The sequence below is a fragment of the Diplotaxodon limnothrissa genome, linkage group LG20 (assembly GCF_057381915.1).
Source record: "Diplotaxodon limnothrissa isolate DT_005_m linkage group LG20, D_limnothrissa_male_GT1.1, whole genome shotgun sequence".
In the NCBI taxonomy this organism is placed as follows: domain Eukaryota; kingdom Metazoa; phylum Chordata; class Actinopteri; order Cichliformes; family Cichlidae; genus Diplotaxodon; species Diplotaxodon limnothrissa.
The window spans coordinates 13,824,073-13,844,767 of NC_140615.1; the positions used below are offsets into that span (position 1 = coordinate 13,824,073).

The 20,695-nt window shown below is 39.5% G+C and overlaps 1 protein-coding gene across 1 annotated transcript in view; it reads left to right on the plus strand.

The window, feature by feature from the left end:
• The window catches only part of ctnnbl1 (catenin, beta like 1), an 82,571-nt gene that overhangs the window by 8,813 nt on the left and 53,063 nt on the right, over window positions 1–20,695 (plus strand). Inside the window, exons 7-11 of the mRNA XM_085344516.1 lie at window positions 3,225–3,316; window positions 5,637–5,709; window positions 6,889–6,947; window positions 7,194–7,342; window positions 17,471–17,652. Coding sequence (XP_085200642.1) covers window positions 3,225–3,316; window positions 5,637–5,709; window positions 6,889–6,947; window positions 7,194–7,342; window positions 17,471–17,652 — 555 coding nt within the window. The remainder of the gene's footprint in view (window positions 1–3,224; window positions 3,317–5,636; window positions 5,710–6,888; window positions 6,948–7,193; window positions 7,343–17,470; window positions 17,653–20,695) is intronic.

Below are 20,695 nucleotides of genomic sequence, written 5' to 3' on the forward strand. Positions count from 1 at the left end.
TTTTGGCACTTTGGTATTAACAACTACGAGGGCAATCCCAAAAGTAAGGTCTCCCGTTTTTTTAGAAATACAAACAACTGTTTATTTTCTATAATATTTACATCATTTTAAAGGTTAAAAAATAATTTTCACCTTTTTGGTGGATGCATTTTTGTAGACGCTGCGGCAGTTTTAGAAGGCCTGTGTCATACCAGCTCGCCGCCATGTCCTTCAGGAAGCGTTGAATCTGTCACTTCTTCATCGGAGTAGAATTGTCTACGGGACAAATGTTCTTTCAACTTAGGGAACAGGTGGTAGTCACTAGACCACTTGTGAACGTTTTTGACATCCATGCACGGCTGTCCGTACACTTTCGTCAGTTAGCGTTGAATTTCAACCGGTTTAATGCCTTTTGCGTTCAAAAGTGGAATAACTGCGCGAACCTCACACTTGGCGGTAGCGTTCAACGGGAGCTCCATTTTCAAGGGCTGCCAAGCCAAGATTGAGAATCCCAGCGAAGTCGTGCATGCTTGTTTCGGAGTGGAGAAAGCACCAACCACAACAGTGTGGCAAACAGCCGTACAAACAGTTTCCCCACTGCTTTGGAGATGTTACTTTTGGGATTGCCCTTGTACATATTTCGATGAGTCAGCAGGTTCTTATTTGTTATATTTATTATTTGTTTATAGATACATTTTTTCCACCCACCACATGTTTTATTCGTTCTAATTCTGTGGCTGCACGAATTATGTGACCCTTTGCAGAGTTGATGCTGCAGCATTCTTCTACTTTCTGACTTTATCAGAATAAAATAGAAACAAAAATGTTCTGGTTATTTTCTAAAATACTAGTATTATACGGCAAACAACTCTTACATTTATAGATATTTATACTCATGTTGCACAGTAACTGTGTGCTTTAACACTCAGAGATCCTGTCTAATAACTTTATTTGGTCTGCTGTTTAGTTGCAGTAACAACACTTACAGCTGCTTGTTGAATATCTAGGAGGGAAGAAATTTCACAAACTGACGTATTGTAGTGGTGGCATGCTATCACAGACCCATGACCTGTGAGCTCTTTAGAATGACCCAATCTTTCACAAATGCTGTAAAGCCAGACTGAACAGCTAGGTGCTTGAGTTTTTGTATATATTTATTTTCTTATTATATAATCCTGAGGCAATGGGACTGAAAACACCTGAATTGTGGCCCAACACCTTTGTCCATAATGCATGTAGATATCTGGATCTTCAATAAATGGATGCACTAAAGCCTCCTCAGGCTAGCGGTCTTAAAACTAAAGCTAAAGACATTCACTGCACATTTGTAGTTTGTAAGCAAATAAAATCTTAGTTCTTTTCCCCCCCCTTAAAATGTAGTTTTTATTATTTTTGTATTTCAGTGACCTATTTTTTTTTCCTACATTTAGTAACCTTAATTAATTTTTAGGGGGCATGTTATGCTGAAGAAAAACCTCTTTTGTTTTTTTTTCTTTTTAATGTGTTTGCCGTAATGCTTGTGTTCAGTTTTTTTCCGCGAACTTCAGAAATCAGTAAATATTTAAGTTGCTCATGTAACACGTAATAAGGGCTACAATTTATACCAAGTTCCAAGTGAGCAGCATAAAGCAATAAACATTGGACGCCACCCTAAATGCAGAGTTGTTCATATGCAAAACAAGGGAGACTCCTATTTGGTGTCCTATCTCAGGTGCTGCAGAGAGTCTGGTCCTAAATTCAACACTATAAAAACAGACTTGGTTAAAAATAGCACCTCAGTAAGATTTGAATATTTTGAGCAAGAATAATTGGCAAAGCGTGCCTTCTTTTTAGAACTGAAACTTTTCGAGAGGGAGGTGTGCCTGTAAGGTGTGTATGAGCCAGGGTTATGTCTTTGGGCAGTGCGGTGACAGGAAGTCCTTGCAGACTTGGGTATACATCATAGAGGCTATAGACTAACTTTATTTGTATTCTGCTAGCAGTGTGTCCCCCTGTTGCCAGCTGCCCTAGAAATTTTCAGTGACAGTGAAAGGAAGCTGTCAATGTCTCTAGCACCAACTCTTTGGAGGTTTTATACCTTTTCAGAGCCTACCATAAAAGTCATAAGAGTTTCTGGGGAGTAATAATTGTATACACAAGGTCCTGGAGAGGGCATGGGCCAGCAGATAGTTTGAAAAGTCCTGGTCTCTGTATTTAGCCCCACATGAATCAGACTTTTTCTGCCTCTCAGCTCTTTTTGTGTAGAATGAGTCTACTGAGACGATTTTTTTCCTCTTTGTTGCCAGATTGAGGCCGAGTGTCAAGAGGGCTGTTTAGGTGTGTGTATTTGGCTCTGTGTATGAGGGTTATGTCGTGGGGGCAGTGCTTGTGCATCCTCTGCTCAAGTTTGTGTGTGCGAGTTATCAAGGGAGCTCTCCAAGCTTGAATAAGCCTTTTGTCTACCTTGGCTGCTCTCTACTCTGAGCCGGCTGTCCTCCAGGATGCTGTCTGTCTGCTCTGTTTGAATCACTGATAAAGGCTCATCTCTCCCTCAGCACCCTGTCACTTCATCCCCTGTTTCACTCTTTCAATCATTTCCCTGTCATCTGCAGCTGTTCTCTCCAGATGTTTTTGCTTTATTTCAGTTTTTATGCTCTTGCAAAACTCTCTTCCCTTTGTCATCTTGTTATCTCCTCATTCACTCTGTTTTCCATCCCTCATCCCTGACACTGTCTTCCCGTCCCCTTTTCCCTCCCTTCTGCTTTTCCTCTGCCTCCTTCCTGTTAATCTTCCTCTTTCCCCCTGGTGTCATGAACACCCCACAATGTCTTTTGCTCCCTTCAACCCCCTCTGCACTTAGTCTACTGTGATGGAGACATCAAGTCTTTCTGATGATAACATTAAGGAAGAAGCTGGGACAGAAAACAGATTAACCCTCTATAAAACTGCACCATGTTGTAAAGTCAGAGAATGATTTTTGACTAATAGTTGATTTTGATATTAGGCTTAGAAATAAAACGACATTGCACACAAAGGAACCCAGAGCAACACAGATTAAACATAAATGTTAAGACATGCTTCTATAATTAGGCAGAAAGTGGATTAGTCACATCCGGGCAATTCTTAATCCCTTAAATAAGATTGGCATTGGTTTTGATATCAATCTGGCAGATTTTGATGTCTATCAGAAATCCTTTTAGAAACTTACTTAGAATGAAGGGCTGATATTAACAGTAAAGACTGAACTATGGTGTTGTGTGTTGCAGCCATCATTGAGAACATGGCAGAGTTCAGACCAGGCATGTGCACAGAGGCTGCCCAGCAGGGACTCATGCAGTGGCTGCTCAAGAGAATCAAGGTAAGAACGAGAATATTGTTTTAAGTTGCCCCAAGAAGGCTACGTGATTGGTTTGTTAGCAGGATTTGAATAATTTTTTTAATTTTTCCCACCAGAAGGCCAACTTAGAAGTTTGTAACGGTGGAATCAATCTGGATTAATACATTTCTTTTTAATGATTATTTGTTGTTGCAAGATATTGAGCCTTTACAAATACATATCACATTAAATGTCATCATCATGTTCTTAAGCAAATATCAAAAACTAATCCAGAGTTTTCAGCGTCCTTCTCGATTTTTAGACCCAAGCTAAAACAAAATATTTTGAGGATAAAATATGTCGTGACTTCTGTGTTATGGAGTTTATTTACCAGTATTTTGATGTTGAATTAGCATTTGCCTTTAGTTCCCTTCACTTTAAGACCTTCACGTAGTGTTAAGCTATCTTGCTCCTAAAGGTGTTTGAATTAATTCTCATAGAAATTGTTGTGGGTGTAGAGTGAGCTCATGTTAACAATCTGTTAAAATTAGGCTTAGATCCACCAAGGTCTTTGAGGTCAACTTAATTATTTGTTGGAGTGTGGTGTGTATTGTGAAGACGCAGAAAGTACATTATAAAATAATGTCACATATGACCTCTGACCTCTCCTTCAGGGTCAGTTGATTGATCTGAAGGTGAAAGTGATAATAATCCAAAGTATAGAGCTATTTTAAAACTATATTTCTTCTATTGTTTGTTTTGATGACATATAGGCATATAGGGAATGATCTACCAAAGTGTGGGGCCCGCCCCCTAGGGGGGGTGCTGAGCCATTGCAGGGGGGGCGCGGTATGAAAATAAAAATAAAAAGAACGCTTGGACACTGCTAGCATAATGGACAGGTTTTTGACGGGGCGCCAACACAAACGCAAAGCAGGAGATGAAGCATTGCCAAATATGTTTCCAAACAAACTTCATTCTAAGCCAAATACTAGAAAATATGGTGAAGCATGTCTTCCCTTTGGCTTCACCTGCACAAGTGCAGAGGCAGGTCTCTGCGACAGAATTAGTTTCCCCTGCGTCGGGAGCAGCGCTGGGCTCTCCAAATCACGGACAAACAGAATCTCACATTCTTGATTTTTAGTTCACAAACACTTCTTGTAATGACTAACTACTCCTGACATTTTGGAGATGTTAGCTCTTCATACAGTAAAGTTACAGCGGGATACAAATAATATCAGGCTGATCCTGCCACGATTTGTTCCCCCTGTCGAAATCACGGACAAACAGTATCCCACAGCTGTTTATGTTTTTGAACCCATTTTGCACAGAGAGGCATTTTTTGAAAAATGTATTGATAGCAATGTTGAATATTATTGCACAGGAAAAAAACAACTACATGTAAAATAATCACACCGTGACGCCTCTGCCTTTGTAAATGGAGGGACAGTAACTGCGTGCGTATATGTAAGCGTGTAAAACCTGCAGATAGTCAGATTAACAGTATTTTGTCTCTATCTGCCATTCTGCAATTCATCTCTTGTAAACAATAACGTGGCGCGCAGCGTGACGTGAAAAAAGGCACATACCTTTGACGTTGCGTGACAAACTGTGTATTCCTCGTCCACATGGAAACGCAAAAAACCGGCGTTTTTAAAAAACAAATCTCCATTTTCGGTGATTCGAAACGCCGTTTACGTTTGGACAAAAGGTCCAAACGCATAGAAACAGCTGCGTTTTCAAAAATACCTGTTTAAGTGTGGACGTAGTGTAAAAGAGTTTGGAGATTATTATCACTTTTAATCTGCCTTTCTTTCAAGTTGACCTCAAAATATGTCATATCTTTAAAGAGCGTGTTGTCAAGAGAAAGAGAATGAGCTCCAGAGTTAGTTAGAAATGTACTGTAGGAAAATATTATATAATAAGATGAAGTTATTCATGTCCAGTTATTTACAAATCAATGCCTGTTATCATTACCTACTCCTACAAAATGTTTGTGTAAAGCTAACGTGTCATGCTACCCTTTTTACTACAAACTTCTTAAAGTAGGTTTAAAAAGAACAAAGAAAACAAAATGAATATATACGAAATGTAATACAAATACTGTCCAGAGAGTAAGCTGCCTTGGTGGAGGTTTTTTTTTTTTTTGTTGTTGTTGTTAATTTTTTGTATTTGGAGTTTCTGTAAACCAGAAAATACAAGCAAGAATTTCAGTTTAAAGAAAGAAAGAAACAAGTTTGTTGTAAAATATGTTTTGATTTCCAAATTCTCATGAAAACCACAAGCCTCCACCCGAAAACTAAGCACAGCTTCTCAAGATGAGTAGTAATTAGATTTTGGTCTCTTTCCCTCTCCCTCTAAGGCAAAGATGCCTTTTGATGCTAACAAGCTTTACTGCAGTGAAATCCTGGCCATCTTGCTGCAGAACAATGACAGTAAGTGTGTCTCACTAAATGGTTTGTGGATTCCAAATGATATTAGTTTATCTTTCATATTTTTGCCAACCTATTTCCATTCTTTTCATTCCTTTTTTCTGCGGGTTTAGGCTTAGTCATGGTCTGTCGCAGCCTTATCTTATTGTGCCCTTTCCGTGCTCCCTTTTCCCTCCCTACATATTTTTCCTCAGTGTTACCTTTTCTTTTCTTTTCTCTCCCTTTCTTTTTCCTTCCACCACTTTATGACTTCATGTTACCTTTTAATGTTTCTCGTTCTCATTTGTGCATTGGCCGTCTTTCCCGCTAACACTAAAAATCCAGTAGAGCCTCACGCAAACACAGAACTATCTGGTCCTTAAACAAGTAGTCGTTAATGGTACAAGTTACATTGACATTCAGCTGGAGTTGTCTCATTTTAAGCTCACCACCCTTCTCATTCACTCGCGCTGCCTCCATCCTATTCCACTTACCTTTCGAACACAAAATATAATGTAAATCTAAAAAAAAGGTTCTTTTACTAAAGAACATTTTTCTTTCTTTTGAGAAATGCTGCCAGAAATGATGTACCTTATTTGAAGTAAAAGTAAGGCAAATCATACAGCTGCTAAGAAAGAGCCTTGATGTGCTAATTTTAATGTTGAATTGGATTTAAAACTGGACTCTGAAAGAGTGCATTTTAAAATTCAGCATCCCAGTCCATAAATAGCATGAAAATTGATCATGTTCTCCAGCTCATTCAGCTGTTTATTGTAAAGCGAGCAAAGAAAGGTAAAGGGGGAAAAAGGTCATAGCACATAATATTATTAGTGTTGTGTGTGCCACTTTCTAATGTCAATTTATAGGACGTGTGAGTGTGTGCCAGTTGGGTCTGCTGAGAAGCAGAGGTGTGTTGTGTAATGCTCAGGTCTACATGGAATAACTTGTGAGGATGTGTATTTGTCAATGCCCTCATTTTTCCTCATTTGCTGACTCTCTGGAGGTCCCTCGTAGCAGTTGTGTTCCTCAGTATTTATCCCTTCTGTCGCCCCACCATTTCTCTTGTTTTCCTCTTTCTCTGTCCACTTAAACATTCTTTTTCCTGCTTTCTGTCCTCCCCGCTGCTCACTAAATGTCTTTTTTTGCCACCATCACGACATGATCTCCCTGCTGTCTTTTCCTTTTTATTTTTCTCCTTCACAGATACCAGAGAACTACTGGGTGAGATGGATGGCATTGATGTGTTACTGCAGCAACTATCTGTAAGATTTTTGCTTTTTTTTTTCCCCTTCTATTTTTAGTTTCTTCTGTGCACTACCCTTCATATTTTCCCAACAGCCCTTTGAGAGGCATACACAGGTGAAGCTTTAGTATTTCTCTAATATGAGCTTCTCCAGATCCGTGGTAAATTGTTAGAAATGTAAAAAATAATAAAAGAAAAAAAGAAATGTGCATACTATGTATCCTTTTCAAAATTCTTCCTTTGTTCTCCCACCTACCTTCTCCAGGTGTTCAAGCGTCACAACCCGTCCACAGCTGAAGAGCAGGAGATGATGGAGAACCTGTTTGACGCTCTGTGTTCCTGCCTCATGCTGCCCTCCAATCGTGACCGCTTTCTCAGAGGTGAAGGGCTTCAGCTGATGAATCTCATGCTGAGGTGAGGCTGTGTAAGACGTTGTAGAAATGTAGAAGTGGAACATTCCCTGATGGCTTCATGCTGTAGATGCTCAGTTTTCACCTGGTTGAGAGCCACCCACAATGTCTGCATCTCACATTAATACACTTTTTTTTCTTATGATACTCAGCTACATATTGCACGCTAAAGCCAAGTGTAATTTAGGTTCAGTCTTGTTAACCCTCTACAGAAATCAGCTTTCACTCTCCTGCTGTTGCAGATGTCGACTACAATGTTTTACTTCCCAGTTTCTCTACAAATTGAGTGCTTGGTGGTGGGCCTCTTTGACAGTTCACTCATGTTAACTGTTGCTGTTCACAACATCTGCCCAGTTAGTGTTTTTGTTTGGCAAGGTAGTGCTATCATTTACTGCCGTGATAATAACTACTGCTTACAAAACATTTTTAATCTTACGGTGGAAACTGTGATATTTCAGGAACTTGATATTGCCATACTAGTAGAACAGGATGATATGACCAAAAATATTTATCCCAATATACATTTGAAAATTTGAGATAACGATATAACTGATGATATAATTGACACTAGACAAAATACTTTACAACTCCACAACTTTATTAGTGCAAAAAACCCCCCAAAAATTCAATGTATTTTCACTTAAACAAGCAGCTGTTTTTTATGTGGATTAAAGTTATATAAATATTTAACAGTTCAAATGCAAATTCCTCGCTGACAGTTTAACCAAAAGGCATTTCCAGTGGAAACTGGCCGACATATCCTCAGCATAACCATGTATAATATCCACAAAACTTAAAAAAGAGGTTATACACACACAATACGGTAATATTATTTTGAAGCACAGTACGTATCACTCTGCAAGGCTCCTGACTACGATAGCCGTGATGCTCCGACAATCCATTAGTGATGTGCGATACCACTGATTTCCTTTCCGATCTGATACCAAGTAAAATTCAAGATGGCATCGACGATACTGATCCGATACCGATACTTTGTACAAAAACTTAATGTTTCATTGTATTTCATAATACAATATATAATTGTATTATGTAATTCTAATAATATAGCTTCGTAATGATTACAGGACATCAGACTACTTGTTTTTATTGCTTAATAATACAGAATTATCATATAGAAATTAAAAAACCCGAAGTTGTGCGCTATTTGAGCACGTTTCCTGCCTGCAGCACTAAAGGACTCGGCGAAAGACATCTCTCTCCCACTAGCAGCACCTGTCCATATTCATACATAAGGCACATGGGATTATAAGGGGCACTGTCGATTTTCAGAAAAATCAAAGGATTGATTTTAAGTGTGCCGTATTTTCCAAAAAACACGGTAATAACGACGGCCCGCTAGCATGCTCTACCAAAAATAGTGCTTTGGTGTATCTGACGGACGAAAGCTAAACCAGTTCCACACCACTGGAGTTGCAGCATTTTTACAAACCAATTCTGGTTCATCCGTTTCATTCAACGATCTGCTTTCGCCCTTCTCATTCTCCGTCGCCGCCATGCTTTTTCCGCCGTGTGCATATGAAAACAAAGGCACTGCGCATGCGCGTTTTACCCATATTCTATTGCGATATTTCATTTTCTTATCGTTGCCCAACATTATACCGGTATTACTGTGAACAGTATGATATGGCCCAGCCCTACATACTAGCTTCTCTTTACAACATATGGATGCAACGTGTAAAAACTTGTTGCTTATTATTTTGTCCATTATTCATACAACCTTTTAGAAAAGTCAAACTCCAAGGTAAAACAGAGTTCAGGCAATTCAAGGTTCAATTTATTAAATTTTGTCCTTGCCTGGCAACAGGGTATTATAACAGTAAAAATCTACAACTATTGTTATCCTTATTATTATTATTATTATTATTATTATATTCTTCACATAGGATTAGCATAACAATGCAAATTTATGCGGTTTAGTTTTTTCTACCACAGTTTTGAATAAATGATGTTAAGCTTTTTAGTAGCAGTAGTACTTGTAAACATGGTTATATTGAAAGGAAAGATGAAAACATTTGAAAATATCTTCTTTTTTTTTTCTTTCTTTTTTTAATAAAGACTAGTGCAGAACTCATGGCTCGCACAGGGAGAAAAAATTAATTATTCAAGGAACAAGAAACTGTGTAAGAGAACTCCTTCATATATTTGTGAGCTTTAGGAAACCTTGGACTTTAGAGCTCTACATTTTTGCTGCAAAATCTCAACATTTGTGCTATGACAGCTTTCAATTTTAGATTATACTTATGTAATCTACAGCTTATAGTGTCTTCTGTATCTTATGCTACAGTCTCACTAGGTAAAACAGTTGTAAGAGACTACAGCAAGATCCATGTGTAATGAACTTACAGTCTTCTCATGTTTTGAAAGAATTGCTTTGAAGACAGCAGTCTGGTTTGCGACCACTCGGCAGTCAGTTACTGTTCTGAAAGCAGCTTGGTGTTTCAAAATGGCAAAGGAAAAGCAAAAAAGATGGAGTCAGTCTGCTGTCAGTGGTTATTAAATGCAGTGTCTTTATGATAATACAGCAATGAACTGTGATAAATTTGTGAAATTGCAAGGCTGTTGTTGTCTACATACACAGAAATTCAAACTGCTTACATTCAGAAACCAGTCGGAACCGCATGAATCTGAAACAGAAACACAAGATAGTTATGTAGTTGCTGTAGGAACACAGTGTAACTGCAAAACGACAGACACAGCAGCATTGCTTTTATTATAGGAATATAACCAAACTCCAACCAAATGGCAATAGCTGAGTCGTTTCCCCTAATTCACATTGATAGATGTGTCTCACTCAGCTTCTGGGTAACCAGCTACTTTCAACTGGTAGGTGAATGTACAGATTTAATGGAACCCCCACCTCCCCAGTTGCAAGTAAGTCGCTGTCTTATTGTTGCTCTAGTGTGACTGAGGCATAAAGCAGAGTCATCAGTCCTTTGCAGTTGAAACAGGGCACTCATTTTAATAATTAGACTGGTTTAGTGCTCTGCCATAAAAATTGATATATGGGTGAATTACTGCAAATGCAGTAATTGCTACATGAGAACGAATTAAATGTGAATAGATAAAACTTAGTGACGCTACTTGCCATATACCTGGCGACAGTTTAGTTTCATCTGCATCATAGATATCGTACATGAACATCCATCCCATCCATCCATTCGCTTCCGCTTATCCTTTTTCAGGGTCGCGGGGGGCGCTGGAGCCTATCCCAGCTGTCATAGGGCGAGAGGCCGGGTACCCCCTGGACAGGTCGCCAGTCTGTTGCAGGGCCAACACACAGGGACAGACAACCATTCGCACTCGCATTCACTCGCACATTCACACCTAGTGGCAATTTGGATTATCCAATTAACCTATCCCCACAAGCTGCATGTCTTTGGACGGTGGGAGGAAGCCGGAGTACCCGGAGGGAACCCACGCAAACACGGGGAGAACATGCAAACTCCACACAGAAAGACCCCGGCCTGACAGTGGAATTGAACTCAGGACCTTCTTGCTGTGCGGCAACAGTGCTAACCACCGTGCCACCCGTACATGGACATGTTTGTTGCAATATTGAGTACCAATGAACAGTATCACTTCCACAAATTCATAAATAGAACTTGGTGTATGAACTTTGTTCTCAGTGTAGTAACGTACAGAAGTACTATAAGTGAAACTTTAAATGACTTCTTCATTGATATAAAAATAAACATTAAACGTCTTGATATAGAATGGGGCCCTTGTGGCACAGCTTTCCTTACGCACCTCTATGCCTGCCATTTCTGCCAGTCCAATCAATCAACAGCTGGTGGACTGCAGCACCGCAGAGATGTGACCTTAAAGATTCATAAAGGCACATTACACGCCTTTATGAAACCTTCACAGCTTCTGCATTATTGTTCTAATAATCACATCACTGGTCACGCAGATTTAATGCTTCGATCAATATCTCATTATTGGAATGCAGAACCCTTTTTCTGGTAAATCATCTACCAGGGGAAAGGAGAGAGTGTCAGAAAAGGAGGTGGGGGAGTAATTACAACAACATATGATGGAGCAGAATATATAACTCTGGGAATGTTGTAAATGTCTTCTTTAGAAAGAAACAAGTTCTGTAATTTTTCACTTCTGAGCACTTCATTGTGCAAGGATGACCTTTATTTGACGCTAAATTCGTACAGAGAAAACTTCCATTTTATCATATTAAATAATCCTGCTGCAGCCCTCAGTCTTCATGTATTCATTACCTCCCTAACAACATCTCAACAATGTTCCCTCTAAGCTGCGCGCATGTGCAATTGCGCACTGCGGTCTCTGCACACAGAAAATCTGCGTTGCGTACAAAAAAAAATGTAACCTGAATTGAAATTAAAATTAATACTTTAACAATTCTGTTTTGCTGTGTTAGTCAGTAAGTAACTGGCTGCTCCTGTATGGGATTAGAACGATGCCACCTTATCCCATAGTCCAGCCAATAATGCGATTCACATTCGTATATACGCAGCTAGAGCTGGGCGATATGAGATTTTTTCATATCACGATATGTTTTTTTCATTTCAGTCGATAACGATATCTATCACGATATAAGCCAAATAACTATATTTGTAAGATTTAAATGTGCCGTTGCTCACGAGTAAAATGTGAAATAATCAGCAGCTTGTTTTGATTTAAATATTTATTTCTCATAATAAGTTCAACAGGGTAGATGTACTTAAGGAACATGAGACTTTTACAGATAAATAAAGGCAAATATTGCAAACTACACAAAAGGCAGCCGCTAAAGCGTTTAAGTTTCAAAATAGAACAAACGAAACAGACTAAACTGTCAATTCCACTTAGAAACAAAATATTAATTCTAAAAATAAATCTTAGTTTGTTTTACAGAAGAACAGACAAAACTGACTAACTTTTGTCAATATCAAATAAACTGAGAACTAAAAGGAAATTCTCAATCTCTCCTTGTATAGCTGAGCTTTTCAAACACTTTTAACAGTTACTTTAGTCTGACAAAAGCCGAATGACGAATTAGCGCTTCCATTCAGAGACTGAGGCTACGTCCACACGTACACGGGTATTTTTGAAAACGGAGATTTTCCATTTTCGTTTTAAAAAATAATCCCGTCCACACATAAAGGCAGAAATGAAGGAAAACGCTGCTATGAACATGCCAAAGCAGCAGGTGGCGCTAGATTCCTAACCGTGCAGAAATGTTGGCCAATCAGAAGTCTAGAAGCCTCGGTGGGAAAAAGTAAACAAAGCTGGGGCATAGAAGCAGAACCGAGTCGTATGTGTGGAGGGACAGTAACTGTGTGTATATGTAAGCATTTAAACACTGCAGAGAGTAGAATTAACAGTAACAGTATTGTAGAAATTCATTTCACCGAAACAATAACGTGGCGCGCAGTGTGACGCATGCACCAGTTTATTGTATTTCCAGACTTGCTTTCGGCACAATTTACAGTGCACGCTACTCTGTTTTTTGTCAGACTTGAAATAGCCGAAATACCTTCACACTACGGAACTTCTATGGCTCTTCCGTTCGACAATCTCTCCGGCATTGGAACCATCATCTGTTTTCTCTTCGGTCACGCTCGGTTGATTTTTCTAGTCGGCACACTCATTTCCTCCATTATGCGCTGGCTCCATTACCCGCTGGCTGCTTCCCAAACAAACACACGTGCGGCTTGGCACTTGTGCTGTACGTAACAAGTCACGCGACGTGACGCTGCGGCTGTGATTGGTTCGGCTCTGCGCTACTTAATTTGGATTGGCTGACCTTTTTTTTTCTTTTTTTCTTTTTTAAGAGTACAAGAGCGGCGAGGTCTATCGCGATAGCTTAATTTCTCTATCGAGTAAAAGTTATATCGCGATACATATCGTTATCGTTCTATCGCCCAGCTCTATACGCAGCTAATCAACGTCGTTGTGAGGCTATGACAGCGTCCTTATGTGCCGACTCTGGTGTTTTAGCTAGCAAAGCGGCGTGGCTGAAGCCACGTTAATGACAACGTGTACAACCATTGGAGATGTGAGCAGGACAGACGGAACAATTGACGGAAAAAGTGTGGACTTTATACTAGTTTTTAAATTGTGTTGATAGGCCACGTAAAACCAGAGTTATGATTAAAAATATGCAATGTTTGGTTTCCTTCCTGATTACTATCGTTGTTTATGAAACTGCGTTTTATAAGGAAAACGCTCGAAAGCACTCTCCGCCTGTGAGCAAATACAAAACCAAAAAACCCCCAGCCTTTCCTATTGGTGGAAAAATGTACCATGTCGACCAATCAAAAAATAATATGGTAACATGGCATTTAGTTGTTTAGGAATGGGGGGAAGTTTTAGGAGTGACGGCGGTGTTTTGAGATGTGAGAGATTTGCGACGTTTAGCACAAATCTTGTGTAGTTAGTGTGTAGTGTAGTCAATAGTTTTGTTGTGTGCGTCAGAACAATGAGTGTTACAGGAGTGATGCATCTCCTGTTGTCAGGCCTGCAGGTATCAGGCTTGTGATGTTCTCCTTTATCTCATAGTGGACAGAAATTATTTTTTGGAGTGGCACAAATGATTTGTGTGGCATCAAATTTGATGCAGAACAGCTGATTGTTCTGTAAATAGTTTGAAATATTTATTTAAAAAAAAACGCCTTGGCTGCATTTTTAGGTAAACAGCTGCAAAAAACTTTGTTTGCATAACTCAGTTAGTTTTTTGAAGAAGTAACTACATAATTAATTGCCCAACATTGGTCATTATATACTGTATTTTTCAGACAGAGTTACAGGACTCTCTCCCAGACCACAGACTAACAACAGTATTGTAGAAATTCATTTCACCGAAACAATAACGTGGCGCACAGTGTGACGTCAAAAAATGCGCACACCTTTGACGCTGCGTTTTCTCTGTTTTTCTAGTCCACACGTAAATGCAAAAACGGAGTTTTCAAAAATATCCACCCTGGGCGGAGTTTTCAAAAATCTTCGTTTTCAGTGACCAAAAACGCCGTTTATGTGTGGACGAAAGGTGCAAACGCATAGAAAAATCTGCGTTTTCAAAAATACCCGGGTACGTGTGGACGTAGCCGAGCATGCACCAGTTTATTGTATTTCCAGACTTGCTTTCGGCACAATTTACAGTGAACGCTACTCTGTTTTTTGTCATACTTGAAATAGCCGAAATACCTTCACACTACGGAACTTCTATGGCTCTTCCGTTCGACAATCTCTCCGGCATTGGAACCATCATCTGTTTTCTCTTCGGTCACGCTCGGTTGATTTTTTTCTAGTCGGCACACTCATTTCCTCCATTACCCGGGCGGTACGGTGGCTGGCTGCTTCCCAAACAAATACACATGTGCGGCTTGGCACTTGTGCCGTACGTAACAAGTCACGTGACGTGACGCTGCGGCTGTGATTGGTTTGGCTCTGCGCTACTTAATTTGGATTGGCTGTTCTCTTTTTTTATTTTTTTATTTATTTATTTTTAAGAGGACAAGAGCGGCGAGGTCTATCGCAATAGTTTAATTTTTCTATCGAGAAAAAGTTATATCTCAATACATATCGTTATCGTTCTATCGCCCAGCTCTACCCTTTGTTATCATGGCTGTGTGCTTAGGTTAGTTGGAAGATTAACCAGAGTGCTCTGGAGAAGGTTATTACCAAGGATGTTTCTGTGTTTTTCCCTTGAACATGGCTCGTCTTGCAGTTCCTGCTGCCAGAAAAGATCCCCACAGCGTGATGCTGCCACCACCATACTTCACTGTAGGGATGCTATTGACCAGGTGATGAGTGGTGCCTGGTTTCCTCCAGGCATGACGCTTGGCATTGAGGCCAGCGACTTTAGTCTTTGTTTCATCAGACCAGAGAATTTTGTTTATCATGGTCAGCGCGTCCTTTATGCCTTTTGCTGAACGCCAGCAGGGCTGTCATGTGCCTTATTTTGAAAAGTGATTAGTGGAGTGCTGCAGAAATGGTAGGCGTTCTGGAAGGTTTCCTCTCCTCACAGAGCAATGCTGGAGCTTGTTAGATTAGCCATCAGGCTTTGCACTAAGGTCCAGTATAATATGAATAAGGATAATTTTGAACTGTGAATCATAAAAAAAGCTAGGTGTGGTTTAAAAGAGAGATGTAAATTAGAATAAAGATTCACTTTAAACACCGGATCACTTACATTTTCCTTATATTTATGATAAACCACCAACATGCCTAACAAAATAACCCCACATCATACAAAATGTAGTGTTTTTGATCTTTGAGTTACAAAGTAACCAAGATAAACAGAATAATAAAAAAATGAAAAGCTGCTCTACTCACTGTGACGCTTCGATCAAAAGCTCAATTTCAGACCTCTTCAGCCTCATATAACATAAAAGATTTGAGACCTGGTGTCTTGATGAATTCCTGGCAGAGCGAAATATTTGTTAGACCCGCCACTGAAACAGAGTTTTATCAGAGCAGTTTTACAAACACACAGTAAGACTTTTAAATGCATCAGCTTTCATACAAGTTCTTATTAATGTAGTTCCCTGTCTTTTCCAGTGGGATGTAGCCATTTTCTGATCAATCCTCGTAACTGTCTTGCTCAGGTTAATAAACTCTTTTCCAGGTTCTTTGACTTTGTTCTGGTTTAGTCTAATCTAGAATCTGACTGAAATCGAAAACATACTGCTGCTGTCATGCTTGTATCCACTAGATACAACCCACAATCCATTTTTTATGTGACAGCAGAGTAGTTCATGACACCAGGACTTTGAGTTAAGTCAGCTGTCTGTTAGCTGAATTGGCTTCCCTTCAGAAGGTTCCCTTCTGAAAGTACACTGCATATCGCTCCCCCTTGCCCTTCACTGCCGTCCATCATATATAATGTGTCTGTCTGCAGAACCAGACACAACTGCCTGAAATATGTGTCCCTCCTGTGAGATAAACACTGTCATCTGTCATTGGTGGGAATGGAGGAAGTGACACTTTGATAGACAGCTACATTTCCTACAAGAAGTGTGTAGAGCGGACGGGGTTGATGCAAAGAGAAGAGAACAGCATATCCTCGTTATTACTACAATAAATTGATGATGAAAAACAGATGACAATTCATCTTGTCGTGTTTACTCGTTTTCTTTTATTAGTAAAAGCATATATGAGTTTTCATGCATTACATTGGGCCGACAGCCTTTAGGGATATACAACTTAATAAATGATGTGAGTGGAGAATATAGGCAACATTTCATTGTTGCTTGGCAAGCTTGCACGTTCCTGAACGTCTCAAATCTCTCATGCTTAATACTGTGAGTGTTGTTTTACAACTTGTACAAATCAGCTCTTTAAAACTGCACTTATTTGTTGTGAATCAAATATAAAGCAGCTGTGTGTTTGTAAGATATGATTTTTAGTCTGTGAAATGCTATGAAATGCTAAGAATTGTTTAGACCAAGCCCTGGCTTTGAAGAGAGATACTCGAGGGATGTGACATATAGACCCTGAAAGATATTATTATATGTTTATGCACTGCTAAACTGTCAACAACACCTACAGCTACCATAAAGAAGGATTGCCAGGCAGCTGTTTGAGGAATTTTCTGAACCACTACAGAAGTTTAAAGTTGCCACGCAAAAACGCCAAGTATTTGTCAGTAAATTCACAAACCTCACGCTGAGGAGAACAGCGAAAAACGTATTCTTTTATTTTAGATCTGGATCACTTGTATGTTTTGTTTGCAGATAAGAGAACATTCCAAAAGCCAGAAGCAAGTGCTGAAATCCCTTTTATGTGGTGCTCGATAACAAAAGTGTTTGCACAAGTAATTCTTTATGCACTCCACTGTTTATTTTAAGTGCTTAAAATTTCCAGCAGCATAATTGTCAAATACCTTGTTTTTTTGTATCTGTTAATTCTAGTGATCATGTAAAGCTGTGGTCCAATTTAATCCATGTTGTTTGACTCTGCAGGAATAAATATATATTGTTTTTCTGTCAGAAATGAGAACATGCACCTCAAGGCTGAAATTTCATGTAGATATAAATGCATTAAAAAAATGGCATGTCTGTTATCGGTGTCTCAATACCGTTAGCTAGACTTTTCCAGGACAAAATAAAAAAGCCTGCATTTAAGATTTATTCAGTGTTTCTTCTCTATCCTGCAGAGAAAAGAAGATGTCCCGAACCAGTGCTCTGAAGGTCCTGGACCATGGAATGATTGGACCAGAGGGAACAGATAACTGCCATAAATTTGTGGACATCTTGGGGTTGCGAACAATCTTCCCGCTTTTCATGAAAACTCCTAAGAAGATGAGAAAAACTGGTGTTTCAGAGCGGGAGCATGAAGGTCAGTTACTAATTACAGCAGGTCAGCGAGGCTGTGTTCAGCTGTAATCTTGTTACCTTGTTTTGATCTCTTGGAGTAGAGTGACACGTTGGTTCAAGCAATGAAAAAGAAATTATTGCAACATTTCTAAACTGCGTAAAATCTAGGGGGACAAAATATTGATGGGATTGGACTGTTTTTGGTTTCATTTTCTCAGAGACATTATCAATACACTGGTGCCAATGTATTGACTTTTTCACTTTGTGTCAGTACTTCATGACTCCTCGTGGTGGCACTTTTCAAATGTCTACAAAGCACAGCGTTTGAGAGCAGGGAAAAGGCAAAAACCTGAAGAGATGCAGCCTTGAAATTGGTTAATGTTAGTTGCATAAAGTTTTTGCATTTTTCTTCTTCTTTGAGTTAAACAGACATTGTGATGTGTTAAAGATAATTGTTTTGAATAATGTTCAACATCACAGTGTTGCTGTATTGCGATTCTAGGTTTTAAATGGGCCCTGGGACTAAATGATAAAACACTGTAGCTTTAATGAACTCGGCTGCTCACAGAACTAAACAAACTGTGGTTCATTTTTAATTGTGACCATACCTGAAAAGACATGTCCCTCTTTAAACCTTTGTATGAGGGGCAGCAAGTCTCTTTTTAAAGTTATGGTGACTCTTCAGAATCAGAATACTTTATTAATCCCTAGGGAAATTATGTGGGTTACAGTTGCTCCAGTACACTAGCGTCAACAAAAACAAACTAGACTATTTGTCAACACAGTATGTTAAGATATGAGGACTGGCACAATATATACAAGTCACCGAGTAATAAATATTCAGGGTTTACAGATGTGATTCTAAACGAATATCAAGAAATTGACAGTTGTTGTTTTATATCTTCTCTTTGACCAAGATAGAAATTTAGGAGTAACATGGCCTTACAAACCCAACAGTGAGATCTTAAGAGATCCACAGCCTACAGCTCTTCAATGGGGTGTCACAGGGTCCCCAGGAAAAAAAATTGTAAATGTAAAATAATAAAATAAATATTCTTCTGTAGCAATAACAAAGTATAACATAAATTATTCTGTAGCAATTGCCGCAGAATATCCAGTAATGTCCCTGCCTACAATTAAACACATTCACTTTCTGAAAATTAGAGGCATCTGCTGTGGCAGATGGGTGCAAACCTTTTACCACAAACTTAGTCACTGCTCGGTGACATTCGTCTATCGTGGCCTGAAAGGAGACGCTACCGGTAGACTGCAGCGACAACTGCCAGCATCTGAGCCAGACTCTGTCTGTCTCTCTCATCATGGTCACCTAAATGCACAGTAAAGGCAGGTTTTGTAATAAGGCAGATCGTGCTAACATAATATGCACTGTTTACCTGCCGCATTAACGGGAGAGGACATGCAAACGTTACCGCTGCTGCTGGGTTGAGATTCACGAGTCCGGAGCGGAATTAAAAACACGACATTCATTTAAGGTTATCACGTGTTTTGTGAGCAAATGCTTTTGCATATTCGTAGTGTTTCCTCCCTTAAATGAAGTATCTACTTTGCAAGTATTGCTAGTAAAGTATAACCTAACTTTTGAGCGTTTGAGCCGCCATGTTTCCTGCCAGGTAAATGACGCTCCGCAACATGGTGACGTCATTCGGGGCGACTGGAATCGATAAGGGAATCGTTTGCAAAAATGGCAAACAATTCCAAGGAATGGAAACAGTGGGAACCGGTTCTCAACAAGAACCGTTTTTCGATACCCATCCCTACTTGTTTCTGCTCCTGTTTTCTAGTTTTCTGCAACGTCTAGTCACACTCATTTCCTGCAGGCGCTCTCAGTCCTAATCTGCTCATGTATCATGGTTTGCTACCTCTTTGACCTGTCAGTTTACACTATCAATCCAATCTTGATTGATTTTCCTGCCTGTGCTCTCGAACCTCTCTTGTCTCTGAGTGAGAGATAGGAAGCGCAAACGAGAGACGGCGAGAGAGACGTAGGTTCGTGTCATACACGACAAGTGAGTAAAAATGGAGAGGAGACTGAAGGAAGAGGAGGTAGACAGCTTGTCCATCTCTCTGCCCTTTGTTTGATTATCAACGACCGAGACGTAAAATCCTTCCTCTCCTTCTGTTCGTATTAATTAGGTTTCATATGTCAGCTGGGGCTTGCTTGCTCTGCAGAGAAGAACAAATTGTCTTCCATTGTGTCCCATTTTCACCCAGGGACTCAATAAATTAACCTTTGACCCCCTTGAAGAGCAGGACCAAGATAATAAAGCCCCCCCTCAGTGTGTTGAAGCCTCTGGCAGGGCAGACATACTCTTAAAAGACTAATGTGGAAATCCATCCCCAAGGTTCTCCCAGCCCTTGAATTTTGACAAATGTGGTCTTCATGGGTTTGTATTTGACAACATAAGCTGTGTTTGGAGCTCAACAGTGTGATATGCAGTAATGATTAAAGAGGTCAAGCTCAGAATCAGAAAATGATGTTTTTAGGCCAAATCAAACCATGCTCAGTTGGGCTGATTTGTGGTCTTCAAGGGAAAAACTGGGGAATTACTACTGGTCCTTTTTATAGGCATCATTACATGACATTATTATATATATATATATATATATATATATATATATATATATATATATATATATATATATATATATTTATTAGGGGTGCAACGATACACAAAATTCACGGTTCGGTTCAATACTTTGGTGTGGTGTTTTTCAGTCGGGGTACCAAAATCTATCTCTTCCCTGCCCGTCGGGCTATTGTAGGAAGGAAAAATATATGTCAATGCTTTTGCATTCTTTCGGAAATGTAGCTGGGTAATTATGTCATTGGCATCGGTGAGCCACTGTCAATATGTGACATATTGAAATCGCGTTTGAATTTGCGCTTGTTTTTTTGCTTTCACTTTGCAATCGCGCGAACTGTGTATAGAGAGCGACAGCACTGATCTGTGAGTGATGATAATTTGCGCACCAATTCCTCTGACATTGTCTTATTAATTGTTAGCTTACTATGCAAACATGACAAGTGAAATCTCCCGCAGCTT